Source organism: Aspergillus viridinutans (assembly GCF_018404265.1).
Source record: "Aspergillus viridinutans IFM 47045 DNA, scaffold_1, whole genome shotgun sequence".
NCBI lineage: Eukaryota > Fungi > Ascomycota > Eurotiomycetes > Eurotiales > Aspergillaceae > Aspergillus > Aspergillus viridinutans.
Window position 1 is genome coordinate 1,725,635 of NW_025091217.1, and position 16,231 is coordinate 1,741,865.

Here is a 16,231-nt window from a genome sequence, read left to right on the forward strand (position 1 = left end):
ACCCTCTGATTTTGAAATCTGGGATGTGCGTTTTTCGTTCCGTACTGTTGCCCTGCCATTATTATTATTGCCCCTCAGATTATTCCTATCGTCTTACAGCCTACAAAGCCCTGGAGGTTGATACCTTAGGTACCTATGTGCCCCTCATCACTGCTCTACCATGTAATATTATCAGAGCTTAGCAATCATCAACCCAGCCATGGACAATGGCAACTTCGTACTCATATAATGACTGACTAGAGGAATTGACCAGTTGACTCGCACTATATTCCTTCCCTTGTGGATGACCTATGAACTGAGTTGCCAGACTTGCCAGAGCTCTTCCACCGTGGTTCTTCCCTTTGTTTGAGTCACATTGTGACTCGTCTAGCTACAGCTATAGCTTTAAAGCTTCATCAGAGCTAGCTACCCATATTTGATGCTCCGTCTAAACTCTGTCCTCTTGTAGAGGGCATTGAAGGGTGGCGTTGGGTCCAAGACACTGATATCACAATTATTTCAGTGACTGTATCAGAGTTACCTTACACCTCATCAGCCCACTTGCTCTGTCGATTACTTGTTACCTACTCGTTTCGAAATGCAAGCTAAAGATACCCCGCTTACTGAATATAGTTAGCTCCATTGAGGTCGGAAAGAAAAGCATGAAAATTTTTCAGCAAAGAGATGGCTCCGCAACCAATGAGAGCTTGTGAGCAAGAACTTGCCCCACCTCACCGCTTAATTTATCAGACGCGGAGTTAGGAATTAACGAGCTCGTAGCTTGATAATTACCTGCGTTACGTAGCTTGCCACATTCAGTCATCTCAAGTGTAGCAGCTTCATGCAAGTCGATGTATGATTATCGATGAGTTGATATTAAATTATATACGGTATTAGACACTATGCACAATGCAGGTAGACTATCAAGGACTCGGAATCAATCTCGAGAACTCCCAGAAGAGCATGTCAGATGACCCGTTCTGAACCGCCAAAGACGATGTATCATCTGTGGATGTCAAACACCAGCTGACGTGGTATACAGAGACCAACGGCTATGTAGAGGAGCAATGTGAACAGTGCTCATGATGATCCCAAAATCCTCGCGTATGCATCCTCCACTTCCTTTGCAATCTCCAACAACGTCACAATAATGATCTGATGCGTGATGTTGGGTAGCTTGTCCCGTTGGAGCCCAATCCACTCCAACGGTGGGGTGGCCTCGCCCATATCCCGTAGCTGGGGCGTTTCGATCACTGGTGGTTCCAAAGCCGTATATGTGTACTTGGACTGGGGTACATTGACCACTGCTGTAATCTTCTCCTCTTGCTTATCCCCGTCTCCCTCCGGCCCCGGTCCTCGAGTGATGCGAACCGCCGACGGCTGCAGCGGCTTGCCGAGTCGAGACGTCAATGCACGGGAATGGCGTTCCCACATGTCCCGAATGAAACTGATGCGCGAATAGTTCCATCCGACATCCACCTTGCCTTCGAAAGTACTGCGGAAGATGTACTCTATCTGCGGAAGGCCCGGGGTCTGCCAAGTCTCCATACTAGCCACAAGCCGAGGCACCTTGAGGATCGTTCCCCCGCGAGACCCTATGGCGCGACTGACTATCTCACTGACTAGGAGATCCTCAATATCCGTAGATGTGGGACGGTTGACGGCCGAAAGAGCGACACGCAGCTGCCCCAGTGTGAGCCCAAGCGCACTATGTATCTTGCCCTCCTTGAGCGAGACATAGAACCGTGCCTGTGCATCGTGTGCCTCCAGTTTGAAAATCTGGTTATCAAAGAAAGAGCTGGGGAAAACACCGAGATTGACGTCGGTGATGCTCACGACCACCCCAGTGTTGAGAGATATAGGCGCCTTCTCAGCGTTGGTGTCTTTCGCCTCCTTGGCCAAGTCCTTGGCTTGGGGTTCCATTTTCCCCGTAAACACTGATGTTCTCCTGCGCAGGTATCTCTCGACTTCGCGCAGTGATGCTTCGTACGCTGCTTGTTTGTCTTGGGCCAGCCGCTGCCAACCTTGGATCAGCGCCAGACATTGCGACGCAGTCAAGCTAGTACAGAATACTTGCACTTTATCTCCTTCTAGAATGCTGAAGAGCCGCTGTTTAGGCGCACCATTGCCGCCTCGGACATTGTACATTAGAAAATCGAACATTGAGATATTGGCGACCAGGAACGGTTGGTAATCGAAAGAGACCTTGGCTTGCAGCTGTTGGAAAGAGATGGAGGCCTGAATGAGTGGAACAGAATGCACATTGGGCTTCTCGTCCGGCCATTGAATGGATGTGCGAATCTTCAGGGCCTGGAGCTCGACCGACCCGCTCATCCGGCCTTTACTTTCTATCTCAGTAGACTTGAAACCAATGCTGAGTGATTGTTCTCGATCAGATGTCTTCCTCGACGACAGCCACAAATCGTTGACTGCGAACTGTGCCTTTCCAAGCGTAGAGCCCAGATCAAGTTGAATCTCTAGCTTCTCAATCGCAACCGCACTATTCCACGGAAATGCTGGCGCTGCTGCCACTTGTTGGTAACGCTGAACGATGTAAGCCTGAGGCTCGTTTGACTCCGGCTGAAATGTCCTGCCACTATTCGTCTCTTCATTGGAAGGAACCCAAATTTCACGGAAGAGGAGGAGGTCTTGAACTTGCTTTGCGTTAAGCATCACTTGCATCGGACTGACTCGAAGCACGGCCGAAATGCCTTTCGAACTGCTCAGATGTTTGCTATTCATGAGAGACATAACGATGGACTTCACGTCAAAGCTCGCAGTCGACTCATTTGAGTACACATGCTTGACAGATGCCTGCAAGGAATTGAAAGCTACCAGAAGCGCCAAGAATCTTCCCTGCTCATCGGATTGCACCGTGTTGACCGTTATGTAGACGTTCTCGAAGCCTGCCGTGGCCGCCACTCTAGCGATGGGCTGGCAGCTAAGGCTAAACTCCTGTTTGCGAATCGAAACACCGACATTCACCTTGCAACGGCCAATAATCGAGGCCGCATCCTCCGTGTCAAACGGGGTCTCCTGCATTAGTTTCTGCGGCTGTAACATGGCGGCACTGGATGGTTTCCTTGGCTTGTCGTGGCCTTCCATGACCTCCTTGATGGCGGCGGTCATCTGCTTTATTACAGGAACAAGCGACGGGTATAGGACATTTGTCGAGGCGTCAACCTTTAATTCAGCGTTCAACGCGGACACATCCTTGCCATTGTCCTCAAATTGGACCTTGACCGCCACCCCAGGGGCTCTGAGTGTCGCAGTGGTCGCTGCATCTCCTTGGATGTACTGCCCATACTTGGCTTCAGGCCGGCGACTTCCCGTCCAAGATGCAGTCAGCAATGTCTGTTGAGCGTCGGTGGATTTGCTCTGAAGAGACAGAATAGCTCCCGCAAAGTCAACGTCTACTAGTACGGAGCGTAGACGTTTGTTTCCGAAGAGTGAACGCTGTTTGTTGCTTTCGACGTTTGGCTTCGAAACCAAGACAGAATCCGCGTCACGTATAGTTTGGCTAGCAGAAGCGATTGAATCCCGTATCATACTGGCTGGGAGGATGAAGTCAGATGTTGCTCGCACGTCGAGCGACTTTCCAGCGGCCTGGAGGGCCAGCAGAATCTCCGTTCCGTTTGAAGAATATGCCACATTGAACACCAATTCAGGCATGAGCGCGGAGTTAAGCGAACGCTTAACTCGATCACCATAAGCCGGCACCATCTGTAATTGCATGTCTTCAATTCGAAGCTTGGCGGCATTGGTTCTGCTATTTGACAGATCCACGCGCTTAATACTGAAAATTAGATCATCAGGCCCGCGCCCCGCTCTATGCTGCGGCAAGGTGGACATGTTCCATCCGATCTGAATATTGTTCAAATGCAATGAATACATGTCCCTGAATAAGTCATTTGGAATTGTCTCATCGCCGATCTTGATCTTTGGGATCTCTGGGGCTTGAGCGGTTAACTCTGCATGGCCACGACGGCGTAACTTTCTCAGTCGCTTGACCTCGTGAGATAAGTCGAGGGTCTTGATGCGATCCTGAAGATGGCTAGCAATATCAACAACCAGCGCTGCCGTTTCGGAAAAGAGCTCGATCTCGAACTTCTTGCTGTTCAGATGATACGCTCGCCTGGCCTCCCCATCTTCACGTGTCACGGACGTCCCCTGAAGTTTAGCTTCCACAGCAATACTACAGAACGAACGAGTTTGAGATGCTTCACGTTTCTTCAAATCAAAGACGATATTCGAAGCGTCGATATTAAATTCCGGGAACTCCATCGGACGCCCTTGGTCCAATCCATTGTCGAGTCGCATGCGTATCATTCCCAAATTCAAGTCCATATCAGCGGAGTATTCCTTACCATTGAGACCTGGAGCAGTAGCATGAATTTTCGTTCCTGCCATGGATAAACGAGCCTTGTAGAGGAGACCACGCTCGGCAGAAAGCGCTTCTTTTTGGTCTGAAGATTTATTGAGGGCTAGAACTTCTTCGAGATGCAGTTGCAAGACTTCGGCATTCTGCTTAAGATCCGACACCAAGTGGGAAACTTCAGGCTTTGTTAAAGTACCCAGGAGACTCCGCACAGCACTTGCCTCCAACTGAATAAGTTCAATAGTTGTATCGACATCCACCTCCATGCCGCTGGACGGCATGTTGGCCACAACCCGCCCATTGATGGGTGGTATCTCTAATTGCGACAAAGCGCGGCGCCCGTCTCCGTCGTTCGAGTAGAAGGTATGGGAATTCTTCTTGAGGTCGAAATCGACCTCGATCTTGGTTTCCTTCCTGGGCATGACTGACATTCGTGCCACCTTGCCAGCAATTGCGTAGTTCAAAGATGGTAAAATACAGAAACTCAGCCGATAATCGTCCAAGAACATTGCGACATGAAAGCTGTTGGAAGCTGATTTCTCCACCACCGTGCTGGTGCGCGGCCGGGAGTCACTGAGATTCTTAGCAAGCCGATGAAAGTACCGGACCTCATCCGCTATCACTCGATCCGCTGTGTGCGCGAGGCTCACGGGATCTTCTTTCATGTCATATCGCAGCTTCCTGCAAGATCCAGCAATCTTCCAGTCGTGAGTCAGTTCCTTCCTTTTCTCTTCCGTGATGCGCGAGGAGTATATATACGGATCGCTGATGTTCCAAGCCATCAGCGCCTTGGAAAGACTAGACAGTTCAGCGGAGCACATCTGAGCACTGAGTAATACACTTAGGGCCTCGGGCTTCTCCGCTTTATTTGATTTGCGGACGATCGAGCTCCTCAGGCCCCTGCTATGCATTGCTAGTTTGACGTTGATGCCGTCGAGTGTTATGAAACCGGAGTCAACCCCGAAAATGAGTTGTAGCTCGTTGTCTTCCATGGGCCGATCATTAGATGCCTGAGCAGAAGATGCCGACTCTAGTTTGACCGAAGATATCGTCTTTAGCACACCATCAATAAGATCGAGAATTTCCCACCGCAAGTGGAGGCCAACAGATGAGCAATAAGTCTGCGAGACGATCACGATCTTCGATTTCTTGTCGAGTAAAAGGCGCAAGCCCTGCTGCGGGCTGATAGACAACGTAGATGACAAATCCTCAACGACAAAGTCACTCTCTTTCGGTCCAGGATCAATGGTGAAGCGAAAGTTTCTGACTGTAAGCGACGATGCTATTGCTGTAGATGTATCTGACGGCTCCGGCTCTGATGTGTCCCAGATCTTTCGCATCACATAACTCTTCTGTACCTGTGCCAAGTCCCAGGCACGCCACTGGTCGAAACCTGACAATACAGTTGCCTTCGCGTTACCCGGAATCGAGATACTGTCATTCGAGCATTTCAAAGCCAAGTCTCGCTGTTGATGTACCGGCAGATGATTGTAGACATTGCGAATCCGAGAAATGATTTTCCATGAATCGTGCTGCCGTAAATGAGTGGGGGCAACCCTAAGAACATGCGAAATGCGAGTGAGGAACGCAGGGTCAGGGATGTTTCCCGCCGATTGGGTCAGGGAATATATTAGAAAGCGAAGTCGCTTGCTGCTAACAGAGGAGCTATGTTCAAAACACGAGGCGACAGTATCAAACATAGTTGTTGCCCGACGAACGAGGACAGCAAGTTGCTCCACCGATTTCGTGGAGCTGACGGTATCAAAGGCACGAATCTGAAAGTTAGATCTAGTGATGGGTGCTGTCACCAGCCAAAAGTTCAAGTCACTAAGAAGGCATCTGAACCCAGCTTTCTCCTGAAATACATCCGCCCGGCCGCCCTCGACAGATACCGTGAGACACTGGGCTGCGGCATGAACGGTGAATCTTTTATTTATTCCGGCTAGAAGATCGCCTTTCTGTCTTTCAATCCTCGTTCGAAATTCTGTTCTTAGGTTGGAAATCTCGATGCTATACTCATCGCGAAACCCAACCTCATCATTCACAGGGGAGTCAGCAGCGTTGACCATTTTCGCAACTATGAATGGAGCCCGAATCGCAAAGCTCGTGGATTGTTTCGGTTGTTTCATTGACTTATCATAACCAACAATGTCGGATATGACTTCTTTCTGCAGCGAATCGATTATCTCAATCGGGTGACTCGGTTGCAGTTGCTCGATCAACGATGATAGCAGGAATAGGAACTCAGGCGAGCAAGCGCCTCTAATTCCCGAGGGCAACTCGCATAAAAAATTCGTGTGAGTTACTCTTTCCTCATCGAATGCTGAGAATAGATGATCGGATTTTGCAACCGACTCTCCATCTCGAGAAACATCCCCATCAGAAATTCGTCTTGTGGGAAGCTGCGAACTATTTAAGGAGATCTTGTGAAGAGAGAATTTGGGCATTGTCCAGGCACTCGAGGACTCGGAGCTGGTTGTTGTATGGAGCGCCCTCGGAAATTCCCTGGCCTCGCAGTATGTTGATATGTCTCGAGCATTCTTATCAATCCGTTGTTCGAGTTTTCGATCGCTTCCTATTTCGTGTTGATTTCGTAAAGACCTATTCTCGCGCCTCGTTCGTCCTCTCCCACTTCTAACGCTCGCACTATCTGAAGGCAAGACGAAGCTCCTTGAGCTTTGCTGGCTTCTGGAATCGGAGAGACTGTCCGCTGAGGAGGATAACATATGAGGTTGCTCAATAATAGGCTCCGGCATGGAAGGTATGGCAATTGTTGGAGGAGCAAGTTGATCATTTGGAGTGCGAAACAAACTAGGGTCAAGATCCTCCCAATCAAACATGAGCCATGGTGTTCTTTGAGTCCTCTGGTCGTGCACGCCGATGTGTTCCTGTTGCAATTTCCTACTCTCGTCGATATCAGCCCTCCACTGTGCCATTCTAAGTTTTATCGTTGTCTGAAAAAGCGCAAGGGGAGATACATCCGCGGGCGACGAACTTCCTTTCGGGTCAATGTCCCGGCAGTCAACTGCAGCGATGGAGAGATCGGGTACAAGAAGGCTCATGCGCTTTGAGAATGACGCATTTGCCCAGTCGTTGAATTTAGTTGTGATAGGCCCTGAGCTGAGGATCAATGCCGCTTGGTCTGACAACACCGAAATATGAATTGGTTGTATTTTAGCACGAAGGAAGGTGACATCATGGAGCGCAATGGGGACCAACGGCGGAAGAGCATTCTCTTTGTTATCGAAAGACTGATCAAAGCTCTGTAAAGCTGCAGCTAAGCAGCCCAAGAATTCCGCCGAACATTCGCCAAGGATTTGCCCTACTTCGAAGTCCCAGTTGCAAACATAGGTCGGTTCCGAAGGAGGCAGGCCAAATAGTCGATGTCCGTGGATGAAAGTTCCGTCAAGGAACAGCTGGGGATCAGATATGATGGCTGGTCCTTCAACCCTATGCACCTCCAGAGCTGCTTTCAGGGGTGAAATCGAGAATTGAAGGTCCATGTAATAGTTGGTAAACCGCAAGTCAACTTCCAGGGAGGGAGTTGTGAGCCTAACGCATTTCAAGCGATCATACATATTCTCCGGCAGAAGGGCACAAGCATCATCAACGGCAACATGAACGATAACATCGAGGTCATTCGACTTCCGATTCGGATTAATTCCATTGTGAAAATCAACTCGCTCCTCGGAGTATGCCAGTTCCTGAAATTCTTCAAGCGTTTTGAAATGCATTTCTTCTCCGAAATAATTTTCCCTTATCGTCATGAAACTTTTGATCAAGAATCCATATAGATAGAGCTTAGGTGAAACACCATCTATACTGAGCAACAAGGTGTCGGTGAGATCTGGCGCTGTTGAAAGGTAATAATTGTATGACCCTCCGAGGGAAAGACCATCGAGCGTGGCAATTGATCGATCTTGCAGAAATGTGTGCAGAGTATCCCATTGCGGTGACAAAAAGTCTATTCCACCACCGTCGAGATAAACGTTGAACTTGACGGCATTTTGCTCGGGCTTGTATGTTGTCAAAGGAATCAAGACATCAGATGTCAGCTTCTTGCCCTTGATCACCAGCATCCGGTTGTCATCTAGGTCGGAGGGATTGCTTATGATGTTGAGGTCATTGACGTTAACAAATAGCTTGAAATCGACGAAGGACAAGTTGAGAGTATAGGTGAACGGCACGAAAGTGAAGTATTCCTGTGGGGGCCCAGACGCCCAATCACTCACGAGATCAGTAAGAAGGAATATGTGATCGCGCAACAAAAACAGCTCCATGTTATGACTCTCAACATCGAACTTCCATGTACGAAGACTGTTCCAGGAAAGGGGGTTAGAGAGATCGCAGGTGACAAGCTGCCTAGGACATTGCCACAGCAATGCATGATTGACACTCGAGGACAGTCTTGAATCTCGAAGATCCAGATCGAGTAAATTGTTGAATCCGCTTGTAGTCGAGGCCACCATGTCCATAGTATAAGTGACGGTGGAGTCCCCAGCGACGCGGAGAGACAGCCAACCAAATGGACGGATGTCAGGACCAAGGTTACTTTTATCACCTTCCGCAGGGCGCGATTGTCTTCTCTTTTGCTGCTTCTTTAGCTTCGGGCCTCCTCTGATTGCATCAGCTCGGCCTTTCCAAAGCCAGTCTTTTGATGGCTCCCTCGTCGGGATGCGCAACATTGTCTCTTGGCTCATCTCCAGCCTCATTTTGAAGACTGTGTTTCTTCTTAGGTCACCAGGAGCTAATGGTTCAGAGGACTGGGAGCTGCGGTAGGTGTTCGGGAAAAACACGTTCTGCAAGCCGACACGCTCCCTATCGGCCCAAGGCCCGTAGTTGATAGTGCCCCCATCCAACTTGATGTCGATGCCCCATTCTGGTGGTGGCGCACCATTTATGTCTGAGGACGCCGCAGAAGTTGACATCTTCCGAGGGTCTTGGTGAGGCACAACGCATCCGGGAATATCCCAATAGTAGGATATGGCCATGCTCGGGCTATCAACAAGTGTTGAGAATCTTCCATACTCAACAGAATGCCATTCTTCATGGTCGTCTTGCGTACTATCGTCCAGATACCGGGATAGACCAACCCAACGGGCATCGTTCCGAGCGCCTGTCTGGTTTCTAGGCGCATTCATGTTTTTGCTGTGATTATGAAACGACTCGACTGAAGTCTGGAAGTAGGGAATGAGGTCCCGTATACTGTGCCATGCCCGTCGTTTCTGGAATTGGTAATTAAAAATAGTATCTCTTTTGCGCTGCCTGCTTGTTTTGTCTTCATTTTTTGAACTTAGTCCATCAGCAGCAGCGAGCTGACTCTGCTTGTAATCTGGGTTGGGTCGCATTTGTATAACAGGATGGTTGATCTGAAAAGAAAAGACCTGCCGGTAAAGATCGTACGGGCCGGCATTGCAGGCTTCTATGAGACCAGTTCCACTGTTAAAGGTGGTGGTCAAGACTGATCTTGTGTTTTCATTTCCAATGACAATGGCCCCCTTATCACACGCCATTTTGAGTGGCAGGAGTCGGAGCAGCCTCGATAGACTCTTCCCTATCTCTTGTGCAGGTTCAGCCACATTTTGTGACTCTCTCCTTTCCGTGCCATTTACCTGATTGCTTTCCTTCAATTGCGTCTCCGACGAATCTCTTCCTGTTTCTTGCGGTTTGGTAGGGCTCGGCGGAGCTGTCGGATCATCGCCGTCAACCGGTTGGCCAAACCCAGCAAGAATACTGTCGTAGGCTGGCGTTCGATTATATATAAACCACTCTAGGCCGTAGAACTGAATTGTAATACGACAGGGAAGGTTGTCCGCTCCTTTCTGGCCTCCCGGTTCTCCTTCGCCATTGTCCCTGCTAGCCTTGTCCGAGCTCTGAGTATCGGGGCGTTGAGATCCGGCCGGCGTCCTTTCATTCCGCGAACTCAGCAAGGACAGATCAGTATTTCTGACTGTACGCTTCCAATAATGCCATGTTATGAATCCTCCGTGCACAAAGATGGTCTCGTTCACCCCGTGGTATCGGATGCCTTTCCAGAAGATCCTACCTCCGAGTAGCGAGATCTGGAGCGCATGAATGTCGACATATACGCGATAGTAGTGCCAGGTATAGGCGCGGATAGCGTACGACAGGAGAGTTGCGAAGAGACGATTAAAGTAGAGTAGGAAAAACAGCACCCTGCTCATCTAATTAGCAATTGGCGTCCCTTCTGGGGGGAATATTGGGAAAGATACAAGATGCAAGATACGATGAGCTCAAGGAGGAAGAACCTTGGGTATTATTAGCCAATGTCAATATCTGATAGCCATCACGTTCCTCACCAGTTAAAACTGGGATCGGGGGTTAAAGATAGGGTTGTCAAGCTCGTGCTTGTGCTGGCCATCTCTTCCTAATCTGGTGCGCCGATGGCCGCAAACATGGCGACTCAGCGGAGCGAGCGGTCTCTTCTCGAATGAACCGGACAAATGGTGGGAAGGAGGCTCCGACACGGCCTCATTGTACCAACTGAGTTTGTTTCATTTGTACCTCAGCAAACTATAGTGCTCAATCCTCGCGTCGTTGAGAGGTTCTCCCTCGGCATTGAATTGATGAGGCTAGGCGGTGTCTTTGATCCCTCCTGCCTACGCAATGCGGCACGGGACTACGTCTGGATTTCTTTAGGTTATCGAGCTAGTCAGGCAGCTTCGTCCTTTGTTATTTTTCGACCAGGAGTCATATTTCAAGAAATATCTTGCTCTTGATCTTATTTTCTCGAAGATCAACACCTTTTATCTTTCAAGGATCATGTTTTGATATTTTTGTTGTCTCCGCTAGGTTGCAGCATGCTTTGCGGGTAGACTCAGGCAATCAACGAAACGCGGTCATGTACCGCGGAGTATTCTCGACAATGACTGCAGGCTCTTCTTCTGGTGGTACAGGGTCGAGGCTGGCTCGAGCTGTGGTGATAGTTGCTGGCGTCTCAGCATTGGTAGCTTCAATGCTTTCACTTTTGTGAGTATCACATGTAACGAGCTGTTAGTGGCTATTAACTCAAGGATCGATAAGCTAACATGACCTGTTCTTTCCAACTAGGTCCATATGGCTCCAGACGTGCGATAAGTCCCTTTCGATCTCATCAGCTATGCGCTGACTCGTCCACAGTAAAAATTACCGGAAACCGTTGCTCCAACGATACGTTGTTCGCATACTCTTGATGTTAGTGTTTGCTCCTAATCAGGAGACCTTGAGCTCATACTGCCTAGGGTTCCAATATATGCGGTTGCTTCTTGGTCAAGCATCGTTTCACGGCGAGCATCTCTTTGGCTAGATCCTATTCGCGATGTCTACGAGGTATAGCAGATGGTCTATTCAATTACGCCTTGGTGTTGACGTTTGCTCTTTAGGCATTCACGATCTACACATTCTTCCAGCTACTCATCAACTTTCTCGGCGGCGAGCGGGCTTTGATCATCATGACACATGGACGTCCTCCTGTATCTCATGCGTGGCCCCTGAATCACTTCCTTCCGAAGGTGGATATCTCCGATCCGCACACATTCCTGGCTGTCAAGCGCGGGATCCTCCAGTATACATGGCTGAAACCTATTTTGGCCATCGCCTCAATCATAATGAAAGCGACTGATACCTACCAAGAGGGCTACCTCGGCCTGGAGTCTGGTTACCTTTGGACCGGTATCGTGTACAATGTCAGCGTCACTGTTAGTCTTTACTCTCTCGCAATGTTTTGGGTCTGCTTGCACGACGACTTGTCGCCATTTCGGCCGGTTCCAAAGTTTCTCTGCGTCAAACTCATCATCTTTGCCTCCTATTGGCAAGGCTTCTTCTTGTCCATTTTGCAGTGGTTAGGAGCCCTGTCGAATGGTGTGGCGGGATACACACCCGACAATCTCGCTGCAGCAATACAGGATAGTTTAATTTGCTTTGAGATGCCCATTTTTGCCATCACCCATTGGTACGCCTTCTCCTGGCACGACTATGCGGATCCAACCATTTCCGCCGCTCGGCTGCCGGTTGTGTATGCGCTTCGAGACGCCTTTGGAGCCAAAGACTTGGTCGAAGACACAAAGATGACTCTTCGGGGTGAGAACTACGAGTACAGGCTATTTGATTCCGGTGATCACATCATTCCGCACGCCGAATCTAAGTCTCGAGTCAAACGCGTGATGGACGGAATGCGGTACGAGCGAGGTGGAAAGGCCAAGTACTGGATTCCCAAGCCAGGAGAGGTCAACAGTCGAACTCCTTTACTGGCTGATGCAGAATCGAGTAACCGGAGTCGGAGAAGCAGTGCTTTGGAGCGTTTCCGTTCAAATAGCGATATTGAAGAAACCTCTCTGGATCCAGACGACGAGGAATTGTTTACCAAAGCTCGCGCGTTAGAGTTTGGGGATTGGAATGTAAGTCTTGCCCACCTTGACGAAGAAGGAAGTGGCGAGCTGACTCTTTCCAGTACCCCGTGATTACAGCCAACGTAGTTCCAAGAGATCAACGTTTACCGAGTACCACAACCTACCAGAATGTCGAGCAAGCGGCTGAGCCCGTGAAGAGAGCCCGAAAGCACAGGAAATCTCGTACGATGAGCGCGAAAAGTGAGCAGCGGGATGACCGCAACGGCTCGAGTCACTCCCGACGAAAAGGCAGTCACGAGTCGCCTTCCCTCAAACGCGGTTCAAGCTCCTTGGCATCACAAGGTTCCCATCGCAGCCAGTTAGTTGACCTCGTAGTTGAAGATCGAGAGGCTGAGGAGGAAGAACGGGCGCAAGTCCAGAGAGCTTTTGGTTCCACAACGGTCGAACCAGAAAACAAACACTTTCAGTAAGTGCTCGATTCTTTCCAGAATTTGTTGGGAAATAGCATTAATCGTTTCACATTCAGGAGGCCTTCCGGTAAACCAGTCGACGAGGAGGACCACACAGCACCACCTGCAGAGGGCGGGGGCACCTCTAATGAAAACACAGAAGCTGTCAAAGAGCCTGAAGAATCCGAAGAAGAGTCGAGAACGCCTGTTTGGTCCTTCGGGGGCCTGGAAGAGGAGAACGTTTGGGGTAAATAGATGGATGAGGTTAACTTCAACTGATGCCAATCGGCTAATGACGGGACGACCTGCGATTGATCATTCTGGGTGTTCAAACAAATTTCTTAAGATATATTATTTCCATTTGGCAATTGAATATACGGGATACGATTGAGCGACAGCTAAAGCCAGCAAAATGAGACCGCCCTTTTCGCTAAGCACGCAGTAATCAGGCATCATTGGCCAGAAAGCTGATGATTGGAAGGACGGTGGTCAAACAGAGAAAGGCTAAATGGCTTCTATTATTGTCTACTGGCGACGTGGTAGTGATAGAGACCTATTAGTTTGTGCGGCTGAGCAATAGCAGTGCCTCTTTACGCGCCGCCCACCCACTTAAGCAAGGGAATCACCCAGCAGCACTCCAGTCAGGCACCGTCGCTTCTAGCCCATCGTGGGATGAACTGTCGGCGATCCAAGCCAGTCAATGTGATTTACTCTGCTGCTGCCAACAAATGAGATGCGGACCATGCCTGAGCAAGGATCAACGATCCAACACGCTACTTGGGATGGTGTCCCGCAAACCGCTGTGACTGGTTCCGACAAACATGTTTTGAGCCTCGTGGGAAATTATCAGTTGCTTAGCGCAGCAGATGATATTTGAATCAGGTTAGATGGAGCTGCATCATGCAGGATCGCTATCCCGTTTCATCCTGAGCTGCGTACATGTTGTCGCTTGCCTAAGAGGCCTATGTATATGATGGATGGACCTCCCCAAGGCAGGGAGGGGTATTCTCGTTGGTTGAGAGTGAATCGAGTCGTTGAACGAGTGCTCCCAGCCTCTCTTGAATTTTGGGGTGGTGAATATCAGCTGGCCTGTCTGTTAGCGTTGTGCTTGTGGTCATTCATTCTTTATCCTTCACGTTTAACACCTTATTGTTTCGTGACCTATTCAGCTCTGTCTGTATCTCCAAGAGGTGATGGAGCAACAGCTTTGAAGCTCGGACGGCGATGAGGCTGGCAATTGAACAAGCAGGATCCGTGTTCACTGGCTGGATTGCGTCCTGCTTGTCCTGTCTGCGCCCTGAAGGTGATGTTGAGAGCTCACATTATCAGCAACCAATGAAGTCTAAGGGTATGTATTCCTCTCCCTGACGGTATATGTTATCAACAGATTCTAATGTGCTTCAGATCCGGGCGTCAAACGAGAGATGAGGATATGTCATACTCAACCTCATCTCGTGCCTCCCATGAAGCTGGTGGTCTATGATGACCTTCCGAGCCCAGGTCCTCCGCCTAGGACCTCGTCCTTTCCATCATGGATAACAGAAGGCAGAAGCATCGCCTCCCGAGCATCCAACAGGGCCAGCATGTCGTTCAAGCGGCAGTCCACCCCATTGAGGATCAGTGGACCAACAGACTTCCGGAGAGTCGAGACTTTCCATTCTTTTGCCTCCAGTCCAGCAGAGTTTCAACCTCTCCAGTTGAAGATTCACACACCCGGCAACCGCCTCTCAGATCTGCCAACCTTTGACGACTTTCTTTCACAGGAGGACCGACGATCATCTCTTGCCTGGCCTGCAAAAGCTCTTGTCTCTCCCACTAACCCTTCACGTATTTCCCGCGCACGATCTCATCATCACTCTTCATCATCCTTCCAATTACCCCGCAAACCCGTAGGGTCAGGCTCTCGTCGATCTTCCCTTGCCACGTTGGAGCAGCTTCTGGACAACCAATCTCCAATCACCAGCCCTGGGATACCTCATTTCTCAGCTCGTACCTCGACCGCCACCGGCCTCAGCGAGGCCTTGTTCTCACCAACACACAACAGGCTGGAATCGTCGGCCGGCTACGGGTCAATGCCCCAACGCCAACGCAGCGATATCACGTCCATCGCAGTGCCCCCAAAGACACCCCCCAAAACTCCCCTGCAGGACAGGCCACTACCACCTCTTCCTACCGAAAACACCCCGTCGTCAACAGGAACATCTACATCCAACCCCTCGTCCTCCACGCTCTCCGAGAACGACGCCTCATCTCCAACCCCAAGCACCACCCCATCCCCAAGCACCACCCCATCCCGCACCGGCCGCGTCGCGCAATGGCTCCTCCAAACAGGCAATAAAGCCTTCACCCCCGCCTCTCCCCCTGTCCCCTGGAAACCCCGCGCCAAAAAGAGCGCGAGCGCAAGCGCAAGCGCCTTTCGCATCCGCTCACGCACGCTCAGCGGCTCAACGGCCGTCTCTTCCGCACCGAGCACAACAACCACCACAGGCTTAGGTCCAAGGACGCCCGCATCACGGGGCACCCAAGACCTGAATCCCAGTCTACCATCCGAAAAGGATCTCGAGGCCTTTCCGTCCCGGGCGCTCTTCTCACACGCCCCGCCAGCCCTCTCATCCACACCCGTGTCCATCTCCGACGACAGACCCTACCCAACGATCTACGAAGGCCAGCAACAACAGTTCGCATACAACGAGTTGGGTTACTACTCGACTCCCAATCACCGCCAATCAACCATCGGTCTGGCGTTTTGATACTTCCGCCGGTCTTTGTTTCCGTCATTCATTTTTCGTGGTCTAGCAATGCACACGTTATCGTGGAGTTGTCAAGGCAGCTGCCAGATGCATGTGCCCTGCATGCAGGATTCGATCGTGTCGATAGATATATCCCGCTTTTCTCTTTTTGTTCCTTGTGTGATTCCCCTTGCGTAATGTGCGTGCTGCATCATTCGGTCTGCGGGTCGGGTTAGGCTTGCGCTCTTTCTCGTTGGCGGAAAGTGAGTGGATAATAATATACATTCGATCGTATGGATAAGCAATACTCTTTTGCATCTGTCGTATGCTACCATTGGTATACGAAGC

At 50.1% G+C, this 16,231-nt stretch overlaps 2 protein-coding genes across 2 annotated transcripts; one reads left to right on the forward strand and one right to left on the reverse strand.

Moving 5' to 3' along the window:
• Positions 1–1,059: 1,059 nt before the first annotated feature.
• Positions 1,060–10,739, reverse strand: Aspvir_000490 (putative fermentation associated protein (Csf1); the record flags this gene model as incomplete). Its single annotated transcript, XM_043265625.1, has 3 exons — positions 1,060–10,534; positions 10,591–10,626; positions 10,678–10,739. 3 exons carry the CDS (start codon positions 10,737–10,739, stop codon positions 1,060–1,062), a joined length of 9,573 nt encoding a protein of 3,190 aa, XP_043121560.1.
• Positions 10,740–14,378: 3,639 nt separating this feature from the next.
• Positions 14,379–15,904, forward strand: Aspvir_000491 (uncharacterized protein; the record flags this gene model as incomplete). The annotated part of the gene is made up of 2 exons (XM_043265626.1): positions 14,379–14,502; positions 14,559–15,904. 2 exons carry the CDS (start codon positions 14,379–14,381, stop codon positions 15,902–15,904), a joined length of 1,470 nt encoding a protein of 489 aa, XP_043121561.1.
• Between the last annotated feature and the right edge of the window lie 327 nt (positions 15,905–16,231).